At 44.0% G+C, this 18,995-nt stretch overlaps 1 protein-coding gene across 2 annotated transcripts in view; it reads right to left on the bottom strand.

Annotated features, from left to right (window-relative positions):
- Positions 1-14,500, bottom strand: part of ppp3ca (protein phosphatase 3, catalytic subunit, alpha isozyme) — a 92,620-nt gene extending 78,120 nt beyond the window's left edge. Inside the window, exon 1 of one of the 2 annotated variants that reach the window (XM_031809465.1) lies at positions 14,228-14,500. In XM_031809465.1, coding sequence (XP_031665325.1) covers positions 14,228-14,282 — 55 coding nt within the window. In that variant the 5' untranslated portion in view covers positions 14,283-14,500. The remainder of the gene's footprint in view (positions 1-14,227) is intronic. The other variant, XM_031809464.1, reaches the window with a different exon arrangement.
- Between the last annotated feature and the right edge of the window lie 4,495 nt (positions 14,501-18,995).

Raw genomic sequence — 18,995 nt, 5'->3', positions numbered from 1 at the left:
TGCCCCAGTTAATTGTACGTGCTGTTATTTTGAAGTGGAAACATCTAGGAGCAACAACGCCGAGTGCTGAAGCACGTAGCGAGTAGAAATCGTCTGTCCTTGGTTGCAACTCTTACTACCGAGTTCCAAACTGCCTCTGGAAGCAACGTCAGCACCAGAACTGTTTGTCAGTAGTTTCATGAAATGGGTTTCCATGGCCGAGCAGCCGCACACAAGCCTAAGATCCGCATGTGCAATGCCAAGCATTGGCTGGAGTGGTGTAAAGCTCGCCGCCATTGGACTCTTGAGCAGTGGAATATTCTCTGGAGTGATGAATAACGCTTCACCATCTGGCAGTCTAATGGACGAATCAGGGTTTGGCGGAAGCCAGGAGAAGGCTACCTGCCCGAATGCATAGTGCCAACTTTAGAGTTTGGTTAAAGAGGAATGATGGTCTGGAACTGTTTTTCATGGTTTGGGCTATGCCTCTTAGTTCCAGTGAAGGGAAATCTTAACGCTACAGCAATGACATTCTAGACAATTCTGTCGAGATTGGTGTGGAAGAACTTGACTGACCTGCACAGAGCCCTGACCTCAACCCCATCAAACACCTTTAGGATGAATTGAAACACAGACTGCGAGCCAGGCCTAATTGTCCAACATCAGAACCCGACCTCATTAATGACTTGGAAGCAAGTCCTCACAGCAATGTTCCAACATCTAGTGGAAAGCCTTCCTAGAAGAGTGGAGGCTGTTACAGCAGCAATGTTGCAACATCTAGTGGAAAGCCTTCCTAGAAGAGTGGAGGCTGTTACAGCAGCAATGTTCCAGCATCTAGTGGAAAGCTCCTAGAAGAGTGGAGGCTGTTACAGCAGCAAATAGAGGACCTACTCCTTATTAATGCCCATGATTTTGGAATTAAATGTTCGACAAACAGGTGTCCACATACTTTTGGTCTTGTAGTGTCTATATAGCACTATGGCCAAGTTTTTCGGCTAGTGATTTGTGTTGCTCTGTGCATGTGGCTATGGGGAGCTGCTGAGCTGAGCACTTGGGGAATGGAATGGAACAGAGAGAGGAGAGAGATCTGTGACTTGAGGCTCAACGTGATCAACATGCTGCTAAATAATGGATGTTTGACTAGAGGGGGAAAAAGAGAAATCTCATGTTGCTGCTGCTGGGATAATGAGCCAGGCATGGAATTTTGGGGTAAAGACATCCCAGTCAACTGTCTGTGTGTGCGTGTGTGTGCACGTGCGCGTGTGTGTGTGTGTGTGTGTGTGTGTGTGTGTGTGTGTGTGTGTGTGTGTGTGTGTGTGTGTGTGTTGTGTGTGTGTGTGAGAAAGTAGGTTTGTTCATGTGTGCCTACAGGGCCTTCAGAAACTATTCATACCCCTTGACTTATTCCACATTGTTGTGATACAGCCTCAGTTTTTTTTCTCACCCATCTACACACAATACCCCATAATGACTACGTGAAACATGTTTTTAGAAATTGAAAATGAAAATGAAATACAAAAATAACTAATTTACATAAGTATTCACATTCCTGAGTCAATACATGTTAGAATCACCTTTGGCAGTGATTACAGATGTGAGTATTTCTGGGTAAGTCGTTAAGAGCTTTGCACACCTGGATTGTGCAATATTTGCCCATTATTATTATTTTAATTCTTCAAGCTCTGTCAAGTTGGTTGTTGATCATTGCTAGACAACCATTTTAAAGTCTTTCCATAGATTTTCAATAAGATTTAAGTCAAAATTATAACTAGGCCACCCAGGAACATTCACTGTCTTCTTGGTAAGCAACTCCAGTTTATATTTGGTCTTGTGTTTTAGATTATTGTCCTGCTGGAAGGTAAATGAATCTCCCAGTGTCTGGTGGAAAGCAGACTGAACCAGGTTTTCCTCTAGGATTTTGCCTGCGCTAAACTCCATTACGTTTCTTTTTTATCCTGAAAAACTCCCCAGTCCTTAACGATTACAAGCATACCCATAACATGATGCAACCACCACTAGGCTTGAAAATATAGAGAGTGGTACTCAGTAATGTGTTTTATTGGACTTTCCCAAACATTTATTCAGGACAAAAAGTGAATTTCTTTGCCACATTTTTGCAGTTTTACTTTCGTGCCTTGTTGCAAACAGGATGCATGTTTTGGAATATTTGTATTCTTTACAGGCTTAATTCTTCCATTCTGTCAATTAGATGAATAATATGGAGTAAATACAACACATCCCCAGTTCTCCTATCACAGCCATTACACTATGTAACCGTTTTAAGGTCACCCTTGGCCTCATGGGGAAATCCCTAAGCGGTTTCCTTCCTCTCCGGCAACTATATTAGGAAGAACGCTTGTATATTGGTAGTGACTGGGTGTATAGATACACCATCCAAAGCGTAATTAATAACTTCACCATGCTCAAAGTGATATTCAATGTCTTTTTAATTTTTTTTTACCCATCTACCAATCGGTGCCCTTATTTGTGAGGCATTGAAAAACCTCCCTGGTCTTTGTGGTTGAATCTGTGTTTGAAATTCCCTGCTTGACTGAGGGATCTTACAGATAATTCTATGTGTGGGTACAGAGACGAGGTGGTCATTCAAAAATCATGTTAAACCCTATTATTGCACAAAGAGTGAGTCCTTACAGCTTATTATATGACTTGTTAAGCACATTTTCACTCCTAAACGTAATTAGGCTTTCTATTATCAAATGGGTTGAATACTTATTGACTCAAGACATTCCAGCTTTTTTTGTAAAAAAAATATCTAAAAACAGAATTCCACTTTGACATTATGGGGTATTGTGTGTAGGCCAGTGACACAAAAAAAGCGATTTAATTCATTTTAAATTTAGGCTGTAACACAACAAAATGTGGAACAAGTCAAGGGGTGTGAAAACTTTCTGAAGGCACTGTATGTCACACCCTGATCTGTTTCACCTGTTCTTATGACTGTCTCCACCACCTCCAGGTGTCGCTTATTATCCCCGGTGTATTTATCCCTGTGTTTCCTGTCTCTCTGTGTCAGTTTGTCTTGTATGTTCAGTCAAGTCAACCAGTGTGTTTTTTCCGTACTCCTTTTGCTATTCTCCTTTTTCTAGTCCTCCCCGTTTTTACCCTGGACTCTGTACCCGCCTGCCTGACCATTCTGCCTGCCTTGACCATGAGGCCGTCTGCCACTCTACGTCCTGGACTCTCTACCTGCCTGCCTGATCATTCTGCCTGCCTTGACCATGAGCCCGTCTGCCACTCTACGTCCTGGACTCTCTACCTGCCTGTATGACCATTCTGCCTGCCTTGACCATGAGCCCGTCTGCCACTCTACGTCCTGGACTCTCTACCTGCCTGCCTGACCATTCTGCCTGCCTTGACCATGAGCCCGTCTGCCACTCTACGTCCTGGACTCTCTACCTGCCTGCCTGACCATTCTGCCTGCCTTGACCATGAGCCCGTCTGCCACTCTGTACCTCCTGGACTCTGATCTGGTTTTGACCTTTAACCTGTCCACGACCATTCTCTTGCCTACTCCTTTGGATTATTAAACATTGTAAGACTCCAACCATCTGCCTCCTGTGTCTGCATGTGGGTCTCGCCTTGTGCCTTAATACTGTATGTGTTTTGGGCTTCTGTATTTGACTGAACAGTAAATGTTAATCTGATTGTTTCTAAGCTTACATAGACTGTAGGTATGTATGCCTGACTGTATTGTGTTTCCACATATAGGCATATCTACAAGTTTGTGCAACTACTTGGAGCCGAATAAATGTGCTTGTGTCAGGACACGCTGTACATTCTAGTGAATTTGGAGGTTCCAGTGTTCCCCCTCGACACTATGAAGCAGATCGCGTTCTCATCGTTAGCAGAAACGGGGAGAGGCAGATCTCTTTGATCAAGAGAACGTGTCACAATCTCAGTGGTCTGTCTGATGCGTCTGTGACTCAGTCTGACCAACAGACGTCACTGAACAGCAATTCTAATGGAATGATAGAACTGTAATAGTACAGACTAAATAAAGAGACTAGAGATACTGATACTGCATGTTCTGTATAATATTACACGTGTGTTTGAGTATGTGAGTGTGCATCATTGACTTGTGTATGTATTAACTCAATAGGCCGTACTGTCCTTCTGATGCTCTCCAACTCTAAAAGATTCTGGAGGTTAATTAGAGATGGGGAGAAACAGAGGGCAAGAGGGAGAGAGGTGAGAACGGAGAGCAAGAGAAAGACACCTTTGAAGAAACCGAGAAAAATAGGGAGGATTTAGACGGAGAGAAATGGAAAGGAAAGGGGGATGCCTAGTCAGTTGTACAACTGAATGCCTTCGACTAAAATGTGTATTCCGCATTTAACCCAACTCCTCTGAATCACATGGAAGGCAGTAATGAGGAAGAGAACACGAGGCCTGGTGAAAACACATTAGTACATTGAGAGTTAAAGAGAGAAAGCCAGAGGCAGAAAGAGAGAGAGAGACACAGACAGACAGACAAACAGACAGAGAGACAGAGGACAGAAAGAGAAAGAGAGAGGGGTGAGATGTGAGACAGCTCACTTTGACTGGGAGCCCAGGCTGAGTTGAACTGTGGTGCATGTTGCCGGGCAACAGCAGCTGACTATTGGAGTGGAGCCAGTGCTGTATACTGTGATTTGCATGGGAGGCTCACATAGATGCAGATCTATATAGTCCTTATTTTTCTCCTTATCTGAAGCACACGTTACCCCAAAAAATGCTCTAGGCCACTGGTTCTCAACTGGTTTTGCATTGGGACACAAATTGAACCAGGTTGTCTCAGTTGCGATCCAATATTCGCATCACTATTTTTTGTTGTTGCCCTTATGCAATCTGGAAAACTATTTTTAATACTACATTGATAGTAAATATACCAATTATATGACAAGGGAACAGTCCCACCTTTTTCATTGTAGTAATTCCATTTTGCCCATATTCTTGATGAAGAATGTTAAGCTCACTGGTTTGAGACCACAAAATGACCAAATACACTAAATATCGCTGCTAATAACTCTATATTGGAAATACTGTGATTGAACTATTTTTGTTCTGAGGTTAAATTATAAGAAATATAGGTTCATTATCATTTCTACACACCTACCTGGTGTGTCTTCACTATTATTCTAAAATGTAGAACATAGTAAAAATAAAGAAAAACCCTGGAATGAGTAGGTGTGTCCAAACTTTTGACTGGTACTGTATATAATAAAACATTTTACTCAGACACTCGCGACTCATTCAAAACCTCCTGCGACCCAAATTTAGGTTGCGACCCACCTGCCAAGAGCAGCGATTCTCAACTGAAAGGGAAGGAAGCTTATATTTGACATTACAATAAATTGAAAAAGGATTTCAACAAATCAAATCACATTTATTTACATAGCCCTTCTTACATCAGCTGATATCTCAAAGTGCTGTACAGAAACCCAGCCTAAAACCCCAAACAGCAAGCAATGCAGGTGTAGAAGCTCGGTGGCTAGGAAAAACTCCCTAGAAAGGCCAAAACATAGAAAGAAACCTAGAGAGGAACCAGGCTATGAGGGGTGGTCAGTCTTCTTCTGGCTGTGCCGGGTGGAGATTATAACAGAACGATCTAGAAGAAAAAGAAACGCACACCTATTAAGACGAGGTGCTGGCCAGCGGAATAGAAACTTGAAAATAAAAGAGAGCTGCACACTCTAGGAGCTCAGATGCAAAAATGTAATACCAACGTTTCGACAGCCAAGCTGTCTTCATCAGGGTATAACAGAACATGGCCAAGATGTTCAAATGTTCATAAATGACCAGCATGGTCAAATAATAATAATCACAGTAGTTGTAGAGGGTGCAACAGGTCAGCACCTCAGGAGTAAATGTCAGTTGGCTTTTCATAGCCGATCTTTGTAAGTATCTCTACCGCTCCTGCTGTCTGGACACTGGAGACCAACAAAACAAATATAGCTTTTGACCCATTCTGTTATTCCAACATCTTATCATCATTGTGTAGCCTACGCTAATTAACGTTACCACCAGATAGACTTCTAAGAAACAACCTTCAGTAATTCATGGTAATATATGCATTTTCCTTTGTTACAGCAGAAGGATGTTCCTTGTAACTAAATCATCCCCATACTACAACACACCAGAATACACCATTAGCTACTTTTCTCTCGATGCTGCAGACTGACGGAGAAATGTCTACCAGAGCGAGAGGACTGTTGGTTGAACACTTCCAGGTTTCAACTATAACTTATAGAACACATGGCAGCAGTGACACTGGAGTACATTAATACTCTCCATCCAGCCCTGACATCCAGTCAAATATGTTTACATGTACAGCACACTACGCCCCCACTAGATGCACCTGTCTGTCTGTCTGTCTGCCGGTCTGGTCTGGTCTGTCTGTCTGTCTGCCGGTCTGGTCTGGTCTGTCTGTCTGTCTGTCAGGTCTGTCTGTCTGTCAGGTCTGTCAGGTGTGTCAGGTCAGTCTGTCTCTCAGGTCTGGCTGTCTGTGTGTCTGTCAGGTCTGTCTGTCTGTCAGGTCTGTCTGTCTGTCTGTCAGGTCTGTCAGGTGTGTCAGGTCTGTCTGTCTGTCTCTCAGGTCTGGCTGTCTGTGTGTCTGTCAGGTCTCTGGCCCAGTGTTAGCTAGCTGCACCTCTACCTTGTCTCAGTCCTGCCTCTACCACACCTGCTGACCCCTCTGTCTGAGCCTGTAACATCTTCATTACCACCCAATAATGTGGCAGGGAGGGATGTTGGTCCAGGACTATGGCTCTTGTGGTTTATGTCATCCTAACTTTGTAATGTGCATAATAACTAGGAGTAGAATTCAAAACCTTAATGGACTCTGCACACAATTGTGGGAAAAAAACATATGTCTAATACTCCAAGTTGCTGAATCACACTACTTGGCTACAGATGCCCTAAGCCATATGCAGTGCTGCCAGCATTTATTTACTGAACAGACACACATTGGAGATAATATAAATAACTTGGCAAACAATGTTGCATATTCATTTGGGTGACAAGATGTTTTGCTGTGGTACCATCTCCAGTGCACTGTGAATAACTCTGACCTTTAACTGTCCAGACAATACCAATTTTGATGTTCCATCTATTTTGTTCAGTCTGTTAGTATTGTCCTGATTAACTGGTTCCTTCATTTAATTGGGATAGTGTAGCTGTTGGGCTAACTGAAAGGTTTGTTATCATAGCACTCAACAGGCTGAGATGCACATGCTTCAAATGGCTAAATGTGTGTGTTCACCGATTGGACCTACACTGACCCCATTTCTTTCCTGTGCAAAGCACCAAATGCGCAGGGTCCATAAAGTGAGTGCATCCTTCCTGCCTGCTTGCATAGTCTGCCTGGCCGAATGGCAGCTTGCAGCCTTCAGATCAGCCCATGCATGAAACTCCAATATGCTAGAGACTGGGAGGAGAAGGAGCCAATGAGGAAGCAGGGATCTGAACAGAGAAGCCAAGCCAGGACAGGCCAGGCACTAGGCAGTGTGTGTTGACCAGTCTACATTTCTGATGACGACCCACAACCATAACAGGTCACATGCACATGGCTCTTAAATTATGCGTAGAGCATTCATTTGAATATTCACAAAATGACAGAACAGGACTCATTATTCGGGGGGGGGGGGTATGAGTAGGGGCTGAGGTTGTTTGTAGGGTGGTGGGGGGAAGGTAGTATGAGGGTAAGGGCTGAGGCTGTGTGTTGGGGGGGTAGGATGAGGGTAGGGTCTGAGGCTGTGTGTAGGGTGGGTGCGGGGGTAGTATGAGGGTAGGGGCTTAGGTTGTGTGTAGGGTGGGGGGGAAGGTAGTATGAGGGTAGAGGGTGAGGCTGTGTGTGTGGGGGGGGGGTAGTATGAGGGTTGCTTTCTCTTTAATACATCTCTTATTTTCCTTTTCTCTGTCTCCATTTCCTTTACCTCCTTCCTTCTCCCTCCTAACCTATATCCTCCTTCATTCTCCCTCCTTTCCTATATCCTCCTTCCTTCTCCCTCCTTTCCTATATCCTCTTTCCTTCTCCCTCCTTTCCTATATCCATGCTCTTCCAATCGTTCCTCTTTTCTTCCCTTCTGTCTCTATCCCTCCCTTCAGTTCCTCTGCATCTCTCTGTCTCCCTCCTCCTCTACACCCTCTCATCACTAGACCTCAGGGAAGTTTCATTATGTAAGTAGCCTGTGTGCAGTAAAACACTGCTGAAAAACCAATGCTTAAATAATTCACCCACACTGCTAAATAAAGCCTGTACATATCATGCATGCAGATACCCTGCGCCCAGCTCGCCCCCTCTCTTCCTCTGAAGGCTATCACACCATCAAGATCCACCACGTCTACTCACATACATCTTAGGGAGGTGGGCTCTACGATCTCTGGCCAATGAGACAGAGTGGTGAAGAAGGCGCAACGGCGCCTCTTCAACCTCAGGAGGCTGAAGAAATTTGGCTTAACACCTAAAACCCTCACAAACTTTTACAGATATACAATCGAGAGCATCCTGTCGGGCTGTGTCACAGCCTGGTACGGCAACTGCACCGCCCACAACCGCAAAGCTCTCCAGAGGGTGGTGCGGTCTGCCGAACACATTACCGGGGGCAAACCTCCCGCTGTCCTGGACACCTACAGCACCCGGTGCCATAGGAAGGCCAAAAATATCAGAGGACATCAACCACTGCCTGGTCACCCCGCTATCATCCAGAAGGCGAGGTCAGTACAGATGCATCAAAGCTGGGACAGAGAGACTGAAAAACAGCTTCTATCTCAAGGTCATCTGACTGCTTAACAGTCATCACTAACACATCAGAGGCGGCTGCCTATCGACATAGATGAGGAATCACTGGTCACTTTTAGAAATGGATCTCTAGCCACTTTAATAATGTTCCGTATCTAGCATTACTCATCTCATATGTATAAACTGCACTCCACACTATTCTACGATATCTTAGTCACTTTTAAATTGTGTTTACATATTGCATCACCCATTTCATATGTATATACTTTATTCTATACTATGCCACGTTGTCTTAGTCCAATGCCACTCTGACATACATGTATATATATATATAATTCATTCCTTACTTAGATGTATGTGTATTTTGGGTATATGTTATGAAACTGTTTGATATTAATTGTTAAATATTACTACACTGTCGGAGCTAGAGGCACAAGCATTTCGCTACACCCGCAATAACATCTGCTAAACACATGTATGTGACCAATAAATTAGATTTTGATTTGATCTCAGGGGATGGACTCTACGGTGTCTGGCCAATGAGCCACTGTGTAACTTATTTTCAAAAATAAACACACAATAAAAACAGACCTACACACCTCCGATCCCAAACATATCCAAACACACACCCTCTAATATAGTTACACACAATGAATATAGGACCCGTCAACAAACATATCTACAGCAACACTTCTACAGCAAAACAATAACAGAGTGACACCTTTCTGTCAACAGACACCTATCCACTACTTTCACAACCAGTGAGAACACAACCACACAATGAGGCTGCATTTCACAGTGAATGTCAGAAATCTAATTGTGGGTGTCGAGAAATGGATCAGAAACGGCTGAATGTTTACTGTAAATATGGAGGTACAAAGGATGGTCACCATTCCAGCATTATCTCTCTCCAGCATTATCTTTGGGAGACAAAAACAGAGCTCTATTTCATATTCATATTTCAGAAGAGAGATTCGCCGTGTGCTGACTGACTGACTCTCTAAATCCACCAGTGCCTTTACTGATCGGTCAGCCCTTTCCATGATTGTCTCGGTTTTGTTCTGAAAATAAATCTGGTATTGTGAGGGTCCCCTCTGTCAGACAAAAGGCATTTGATCCACAGGATCCACAGTGACTCACCAAGCCCCACCAGAACTAACACAGATAATGTCCTAGAATCACTCTAAGAGAAAGTAGGCCTCTTGGAGCCTGTTCACATTCCCCAGAGAGGCCCAGACATGGGACCAGGCCAAGTGGCTGACACTGTCTCCTCCAATAACCAGTCCCTTGCCTGCATGGTCACAACAACCCTACTCCTAGACATCACTAACATCAGCATTCCTCTACCAAGACTCCAAATCACATGATCCCACCTTCCAACACAGAGTAGGTACAGTGGTCCAGCTGTGTGCTGGAGAGGAATAGCCCCTAGGACAGCTTTTTCAAAGAACCATCTTCCCCCTCCGTTCCATTTCCTGTGTGGGCCAATCAGTGAGGTCAAGACACACTACAATTCTGAGACCATACTTGTCTTGGAATTGTACACTCTTGGAAAAAAATGTGCTATCTAGAACCTAAAAGGGTTCTTCGACTGTCTCCCCATAGGAGAACCCTTTGAAGAACCTTTTTTGGTTCAAGATAGAACCCTTTTGGGTTCCAGGTAGAACCCTTTCCACAGAGGGTTCTACCTGGAGCCAAAAGGGGTTCTACCTGGACCTAAAAAGGGTTATCTTATGGGGTCAACTGAAGAACCCTTTTGGAAACTTTTTTTTCTAAGAGTGTAGCAAGTGGAAATATAACAGAATCTATTGCTGAGTAGGGGAGGAAAATTGTGTGATGACATCTGTGAAGCGTGAAAAGGTTAATATCTTATCACCTCATTCTGTAAGAGAACATACAAGTAAGTGTGACATTGCAAAAATAAGCGCTGAGTTACATCAAACAGGAAAACAAACACTTACAAACAGATGAGTCATTTACAGGGCAGTGTGTGTAGCTATGTGCTGAGCTGTGCTGCAGGAAAGTAGTGTGTTAAATTGGATCTGATGATGCAATTTCCGCTTGCAACATCACTGGGATTGGATATGCAGTTATTTATTGATGTAGCTATCTTTGTACACGATGCAATTAGTCAATTATACATCAACTGGGAGGGGTCCAACCCTATTTCTGAGCAGTTTCTCAGCAGGAATGAAAGAGGTTTAGGAGTTGAGCAGAATCCTATTGTGATGTGGAGGAGCCACTTTGCCACCACTGCTGCTCCAGCAGGTCCCCATTGTGTGTGTCATGCATCCACACTGTTACAGTTTAACTTGATGAGAAATAGGAGCACATGCACCTGCCACAGTGGCATCCCTCTCACAGCTTTGATCTGGAATATTTTAACAATCTATTGTATGTTGGTATAGAGAAGCCAATACTGATGCACTACAAACCCAAAAGAATGACCAGTGTAAATATCCAAATGTTTTTATTTATTTAACCTTTATCTTGACAAGGAGTCAAAGATGAGACGATGGTGTCTTTTTCAGATGAGCCCTGTAGAACACAACAATACAGATCAAAGTACAGTAGGCACATAGCAGCGCCCCGCCCTCCAGCTGCCAGGGTATATGGTTAGACGGACACGTTTGTGATGGCACCCTTTACATATTTGCCACAGCTGTATAAGGTACTGGGATCTCTGAGCAAGTACTAAGTAGTGCCACAATGCAGCAATCTTCAGCCACCTCAAACGAGATGTTTGTGTGAGTAGCATGAAGGAATTGCTGCAATTGATTAATCCATTTCTAGTGCAACGCGATAGTGCATTTACCAGTCCCACCAGAGACGGTACAACCTCCTCCTCCCATTGATCTTGCTGTGGCCATGAATAGATTCTCTATGTAGAAATCCCTTCAAATTAAACACACAGTCGTCGTGGTTCATCCATCGAATCCCTCTTCCCTTACGATGAGACTGGCCCACAGCAGATGGGATGCTCCTTTGAGATAATAGTGTTCTGTATTACAAACAACTACAGTCAACTTTGAGTGAACCCATTCCACTGTTAACCCCTCCTCCTCCTCTCTGCAAACACTCCCTCTTTGGGATGCAACAAAGCCACACGTAAAGCTGTCACTGTACTGTCACCTGTTCGGAAATATGTAGCTATGCCATCAGAATGGAATTATATTTGCAATGTCTGCTAACTCAGGGCTCTATTAAATCTGTGTCGCTGAAGCATTACAGATTATGAGATGGAAATGTAAAGGTGATTTCCGATCGAGGTATAAACACAGCGTTTACCGTAAAACGCAGTCTCCGCTAAATGAGAGAATATTGGCTTTAGATTACAATCACACTGTAAAGCTGAACTTCCGCGATGTGGAGTGAATAGAGTCTTTACTATCCTGTAGCACATTCATTTGCTCATTCATTATGACTTAAATATGCTATGCTTCTAAAGAGTTTATTCAATTCCCCCATTGGCAAAGCCTCAGAATGACTATAAATAACAAATAAATTAGGATTGATGCATTAAAGGTAAATGGTTACTTAGCAACAATACTGCAAGAATACATTACGAGAAGACATAGCCTATGAATATTCACCCCATAAGTAGATGTATCCTGTACCAGTCTTATGGGCCATTGATTTTCATATACTGTACCTGTAAGCATAATTAAACGGTATAGAACTAGGCCTGAGCCTGCTACAGTATGTGAAAAATGATCATAGGCTACATTTGATGTGTCTTGTATTGGAGGTGTGGGTGGGGATAGTCCCATCATCATTAGATCATGTTGCCCATCATAGTTGGGCATTTTATATTGTACATTCATAATGGTGGAGCAGGAAAAATATGTATAGTGCACAATGTCTTGTGTGAGGTATTGTTTTTATTAATGATGTAGACAGTTTTTTGTTGTTGAGATGTCATTTTGTTCCTGTTTGGACCCCAGGAAGAGTAGCGGCTATTGAAAGCTATTAATTTGGATCCTAATAAAATACTAAATACGACTGTAGACGCTTTGAAGAGCCCGCTAGTTCTGGAACATATCAAAATACTACCAATCCTGCATGAGGAGAGCAAACCGAGGCAACATCCAAGACTGGCCATTATCCCAGTGTTGTAGGCCTATCAAGCGTGTATGGGACAGTCGTCAAGGTCTTGGTAGGTATATCAGGCAGTGATATTTGTATACTTTTGACGTGTTTTGCATTAATTACAGTCCCCTATGAAACACGGACCAAATATATGGCTCCTACCCGGTCACATTATGATAAACCGAGGAGTTAACCTGCCGGCCTATTTTCAATTAGGTGCTAAAGTATTATTATTTTTGGAACAATGCATCTTATATCACAGCGCTGCTGTCCGAGCCTGGATAGGTGCAGCGTCGAACTCGGGTTTACATTGAATTAAACCTCGTCTGCGATTGCAGACAACTGCAATAGCGTTTGGTGTGCAATTGGGACTCGAATAGTAAATAAAATGTATCAGAAATAAACAACTCCAATATTGGAAAGCGGTAACATTTATAATGAAACGCCATTTAACATGAATGAGACTGCAAAGACAGTTATGTATTCCTGAAGCTCAGTCAACACTCATGTACTTGTGGCACAGCCTCCATTCATTTCATTGCAGACCACAACACCTTTGACGGAAGAAAAGGTTATTGTAGAGACATTGGACCTATTGAAAGAAACTACTACAGGCCTACATTATATTATATTTTGGTAACACTTCAATTTTAAGGGATCCTTATTACAGTTTAGCCTAATTAAATATGTAATTACACTGTAACAAGTATTGTAGTTCATTGTAATAACACATAGTTACACTGTAATAACATGTACTGGTGGTAGGCTATATATTTTATGAAATCTCGACTAATAGTCTGTTAATGACAGACGGTATTGGCACGCGTGCCCAACAAATATGAATATAGGCCTAATCGAAATGAGTGCGTGGTTTCAAACTCAAGATCCAAGCAACACTATAGCCAGCCTATGGTTTACTCATTGACAGTGAAAACGGTTACATAAATGCCAATATAGATTGCAACCCACCCCTTCCCCCCCAATGAGCAGATCCAGGTATTCGCCAAGCGCCCTTTATCACAGCGCCAGCGAAATCCTGCTGCATCACTGCCTTAACCGCAAAGACTTCATCGGCAACTCTGCCTCATTTAGTCTCCTCTTCTGCCTGTCCGTGACTAAATTCAATCACATTGGGACAGTGAAAAATATATTGCTCGGAACACGATTATTAAGAAAATATCCCATCCCCCACACAGACAGTAGGCCTATAGCCATAAACCAAGTCACTGCCTTTCACTGTTTATCAACATCACAGGTCTAGAGCAAAGAACATTCTTTATATCATTTAACACATCGGACATACACAGGACGCAACACCCAACTCTGTAGCCTACGAGATCGTATACAGTAAATAATTGATATCATATACCTTTGTAGCCTATTTAAATTAAAATAAAAAAATAATGAAAATGCACTCACTTTTTACTACCCGATCAGTGGCATTTAAGACTATGTCTGCGTTAGACATCTTCATGGGCAGGTGCGGTCTCGAGGCAAATGCGTGTGTATTCCTCCTTGTAGAAGTGACTGTTTTATTCTCGGTGTGTTTTCGCGGTTGCGAGATGCGGTTGGTGCAGTGGCATCACTTGGATGCGTCCCTCAGTTTATCACTGCCTGCGCTGGGGTCTGGGGTTGACTACTGCTACACAGTTAAGGTGGATGCTGCTGAGGAGGCTGTGCTAAGCAGTCGTGTGGGGGAGGATGGAGGGAACGAATTGGGAGGGGGCGGTAGTGAGAGTGAGAGTGAGAGAGCGAGATAGGGTGTGTGTGGGGGGGGGGGGCTCTGCTCAGGAGATCCTCACTGCACGCTGCACCACCCCGACATTGGCAATGAAGGGAACTCCCACGCTAATGTTTCACGGGGCTGCCTGATGCTGCCATCAGGTGGAGGCAGATCCGGGATTTCCCAACAACACGCGCACGCCATGATTTTATATTCTATGCACTTGCTGATGGGGTGCGGCCTGAGACGCATAGGTCTGCACGGTATTAATTATGGTTAGATCAGTGAAGCTTCCCAGGGTACAACATTGTGTCATTGCTTTTTGTGGAAGATGTTATTTATCCAATATTTTCAAATAATCAGATGACATGTCAAAATGGCTTGTGTGTGTGTATGTGTGTGTGTGCATGGCCAGGGGCAAACTGTTCTGCCTCAACAACTTTGTAGCTTTTATACCAAAGAATCTGGGAGCAGTATGCCTATCAGGGGAAATGGGGACTTGAACAATCCCAAAAACATCAGTCTAACAGAAGAAGACTTTCTTATAGCCACAAATCAAATTGAATGTTATGTTTCACATGCTTCATAAACAACAAAGGGCCCTTCCCAACAATGCAGGGAGAAAAAAAAGAGAATAAATACACAGTGAGTAATAATAACTTGGCTATATACACGGGGTACCAGTACAGAGTCGATGTGCAGCGGTACAAAGTAATTGAGGTAGATATGTACATATAGGTAGGGATAAAGTGACTAGGTAACATGAAAGATAATATACAGTAGCAGCAGCGTATATGATGAGTCAAAATAGTAAGTGCAAAAAGGGTCAATGCAGATAGTTAAATAGTTAACTAAAAGCTATCCGGACTAACTATTTAGGAGTCTTATGGCTTGGGGATAGAAGTTGTTCAGGGTCCTGTTGGTTCCAGACTTGATGCACCGGTACCGCTTGCCGTGCAGTAGCAGAGAGAACAGTTTGACTTGGATGGCTGGAGTCTTTGATAATTGTTAGGGCCTTCGTCTGACACCACCCGGTATCGAGGTCCTGTATGGCAGGGAGCTCGGCCCCAGTGATGTACTGGGCCGTACGCACTACCCTCTGTATCACCTTGCGGGCGGATACCAAGCAGTTGCCATACCAAGCGGTGATGCAGCCGGTCAAGATGCTCTCAATGGTGCAGCTGTATAACTTTAGGTATGGGCCCTCAGATCCTTATAATCTTTTCAGACTCCTGAGTAGGAAGAGGCATTGTCGTGCCCTCTTCACGACTGTGTTGATGTGTGTGGACCATGATAATTCCTTAGTTATGTGGACACAGAGGAACTTGAAGCTCTCGACCCGCTCCACTACAGCTCCGTCGATGTGGACGTGTTCGGCCCTCCGTTTCCTGTAGTCCATGATCAGCTCCTTTGTCTTGCTGACGTTGAGGGAGAGGTTGTTGTCCAGGCACCACACTGCCAGGTCAATGACCTCCTCCCTATAGGCTGTCTCATTATCAATGGTGATCAGGCCAACCGCTGCTGTGTTGTCAGCAAACTTAATGATGGGATGGGAGTTGTGCGCTGCCACACAGTCGTGTGTAAACAGGGAATACAGGAGGGGACCAAGCAAGCACCCCTGAGGGCCCCTGTGTTGGGTCAGCATGTTGTTGCCTACCGTAACTACCTGGGGGCGGTCCATCAGGAAGTCCAGGATCCAGTTGCAGAGGGAGGTGTTCAGTCCCAGGGTCCTGAGCTTAGTGATGAGCTTGGAGGGCACTACGGGGTTGAACGCTGAGCTATAGTCAAATAACAGCATTCTCACATACAGTAGGTGTTCCTCTTGTCCAAGTGGGAGAGGGCTGTGTGGAGTGCAATAGAGATTGCGTCATCTGTGGATCTGTTGGGGCAGTATGCGACTTTGAGTGGGTCCAGGGTGCCTGGGATGATGCTGTTGGTGTCAGCCATGACCATGGGCGGGCACAGGGACTACGGTGTTCTGTTTAAAACATGTACAGTGCATTCGGGAAATATTCAGACCCTTTGACTTTTTCCACATGATGTCACCTTACAGCCTTATCCTAAATTAGATTAAATCGTTTCCCCCCCTCATCAATCTACACACAATACCCATTAATGACAAAGCAAAAACAGTTTTTGGAAAATTTTAGCAAATGTTTTAAAAATTAAAACCGGAAAAATTACATTTACATGCTTATTCAGACCCTTTACTTAGTACTTTCTTTAAGCACCCTTGGCAGTGATTACAGCCTCGAGTCTTGGATATGACACTACTGTAACGGCTTTCTTCCGTTGAAGGAGAGTCGGACCAAAATGCAGCGTGGTTAATTCGATACATGTTTAATGAAGAATAAACACTAACAATACAAAACAATAAACGGACCGTGAAAACCTATACAGCCTATCTTGTGACAACAAACACAGAGACAGGAACAATCACCCACAAACACACAGTGAAACCCGGGCTACCTAAATATGGTTCCCAATCAGAGACAACGAAAATCACCTGACTGATTGAGAACCGCCTCAGGCAGCCATAGACTTTCCTAGACAACCCTACTGAGCTACAATCCCAATACCTACTAAAACCCCAATACAAAAACACACCACAAAATAAACCCATGTCACACCCTGGCCTGACCAAATAAAGAAAGAAAACACAAAATACTAAGACCAAGGCGTGACAACTACAAGCTCGGCACACCTGTATTTGGGGAACGTCTCCCATTCTTCTCTGCAGATCCTCTCAAGCTCTGTCAGGTTGGATGGGAAGTGTCGCTGCAAAGCTATTTTCAGGTCTCTCCAGAGATGTTCAACTGGGTTCAAGTCCGGGCTCTGGCTGGGCCACTCAAGGACATTCAGAGACTCTTCCCGAAACCACTTCTAAGATGTCTTGGCTGTGTGCTTAGGGTCGTTGTCCTGTTGGAAGGTGTACCTTTGCCCCAGTCTGAGGTCCTGAGCACTCTGGAGCAGGTTTTCATCAAGGATCTCTTTGTACTTTACCCCATTCATCTTTCCCTCAATCCTGACTAGTCTTCCAGTCCCTGCCGCTGAAAAACTTTCCCATAGCATGATGCTGCCACCACCATGATTCACCGTAGGGATGGTGCAAGGTTTCCTCCAGACGTGACACTTGGCATTCAGTCCAAAGTGTTCAATCTTGGTTTCATCAGACCAGAGAATCTTGTTTCTCATGATCTGAGTGTCTTTTAGGTGCCTTTTGGCAAACTACTAGCGGGCTGTCATGTGCCTTTTACTGAGGAGTTTGATGGGCTCGTCGGAGGTCGTAGCGGGATTTCTTGTAAGTGTCTGGTTAGGTATTCTTCAGTTCCCTTTGATAATACAGTCGGACCTTGTCCATTTTGTTCTCTAATGATTGTACGTTTGCCAGTAGAACAGAGGGTAGAGGCGGTTTATTTACTCTCCGACGTAGTCTCATCAGGGAGCCCACTTGTTTGCCTCTCTTGCGCCGTCTCTTCCTCTTTCGAGTCGCGGGGAATAGGGCCTGGTTCAGAATGACCAGTCCATCCACAGCTGACAACTCGTTGAAGTAGAAATCTTCATCCAAATCGAGGTTAGTGATCGCTGTTCTGATGTCCAGAAGCTGTTTTCGCTCATAGGAAATGCTGGCAGAAATATTCTGCACAAAAAAAGTTAAGATCAGCTTTAAAAAAAACACAAAATAGCAGAATGGGTCAGGAGCCAGTAAGATGGAAGCTATCCACTGCAGCCCCACAACAGGTGCATTGAATGAATCTTCTCATTATATGAGCTGCCAGAGCTCAGCACTGTTCAGCAGCTGTGGTTCTGAAACCAGTGACCAGTCAGTTTATGGACATCACAGCGCTGTCCATGGTGCTGAATGTTTGCACATTCCCTGAGGCTAATTCGATTCACTGTGATTTCTGTAATTTAAGTTACAAAAGACAAACAACTTGTTCTGCCAAGTCAAAGACACAGGGGGCTGTGTTGTCACAATACTATTTTCCGATTTACCATTAATCTTTTTTAGCCGGCCAGGTACCCTATGGTGCGTGGAACCAGCTTCCCCATGAAGCTAGGATAACAGAGTCCCTGCCCATCTTCCGAAAACAACTGAAATCCTACCTTTTCGAACAGTATCTTAAATCATCTGCCTCCTTACCTCGACCCCCCCACCCTGAACCAGCAGTTGCACTTGCCCCTTTCTAGCTCTGACTCTACTGTTAGCAACTTTATTGAGGAAAAAAATACTTTCTATGCCTGTGATATGTGGTTGTCCCAACTTGCTATTTTAAGATGAATGCACAAACTGTAAGTCGCTCTGGATAAGAGCGTCAGCTAACTGACTAAAATGTAAATGCTATCATGAGGTCTACCCGTGTCTTGAATACCTGTCTAGTGCATACACACGTTACAATTGACTATGGGTGCGTTCGGAAATTCACTCTGGAGTGCCAGAGAATGCTCAGAGTGTGCTCTGGG

The sequence above is a fragment of the Oncorhynchus kisutch genome, linkage group LG29, assembly GCF_002021735.2.
Source record: "Oncorhynchus kisutch isolate 150728-3 linkage group LG29, Okis_V2, whole genome shotgun sequence".
Classification (NCBI taxonomy): domain Eukaryota; kingdom Metazoa; phylum Chordata; class Actinopteri; order Salmoniformes; family Salmonidae; genus Oncorhynchus; species Oncorhynchus kisutch.
The sequence above is the reverse complement of the archived record's forward strand: the minus strand, read 5'-3'. Positions and strand labels throughout refer to the sequence as shown.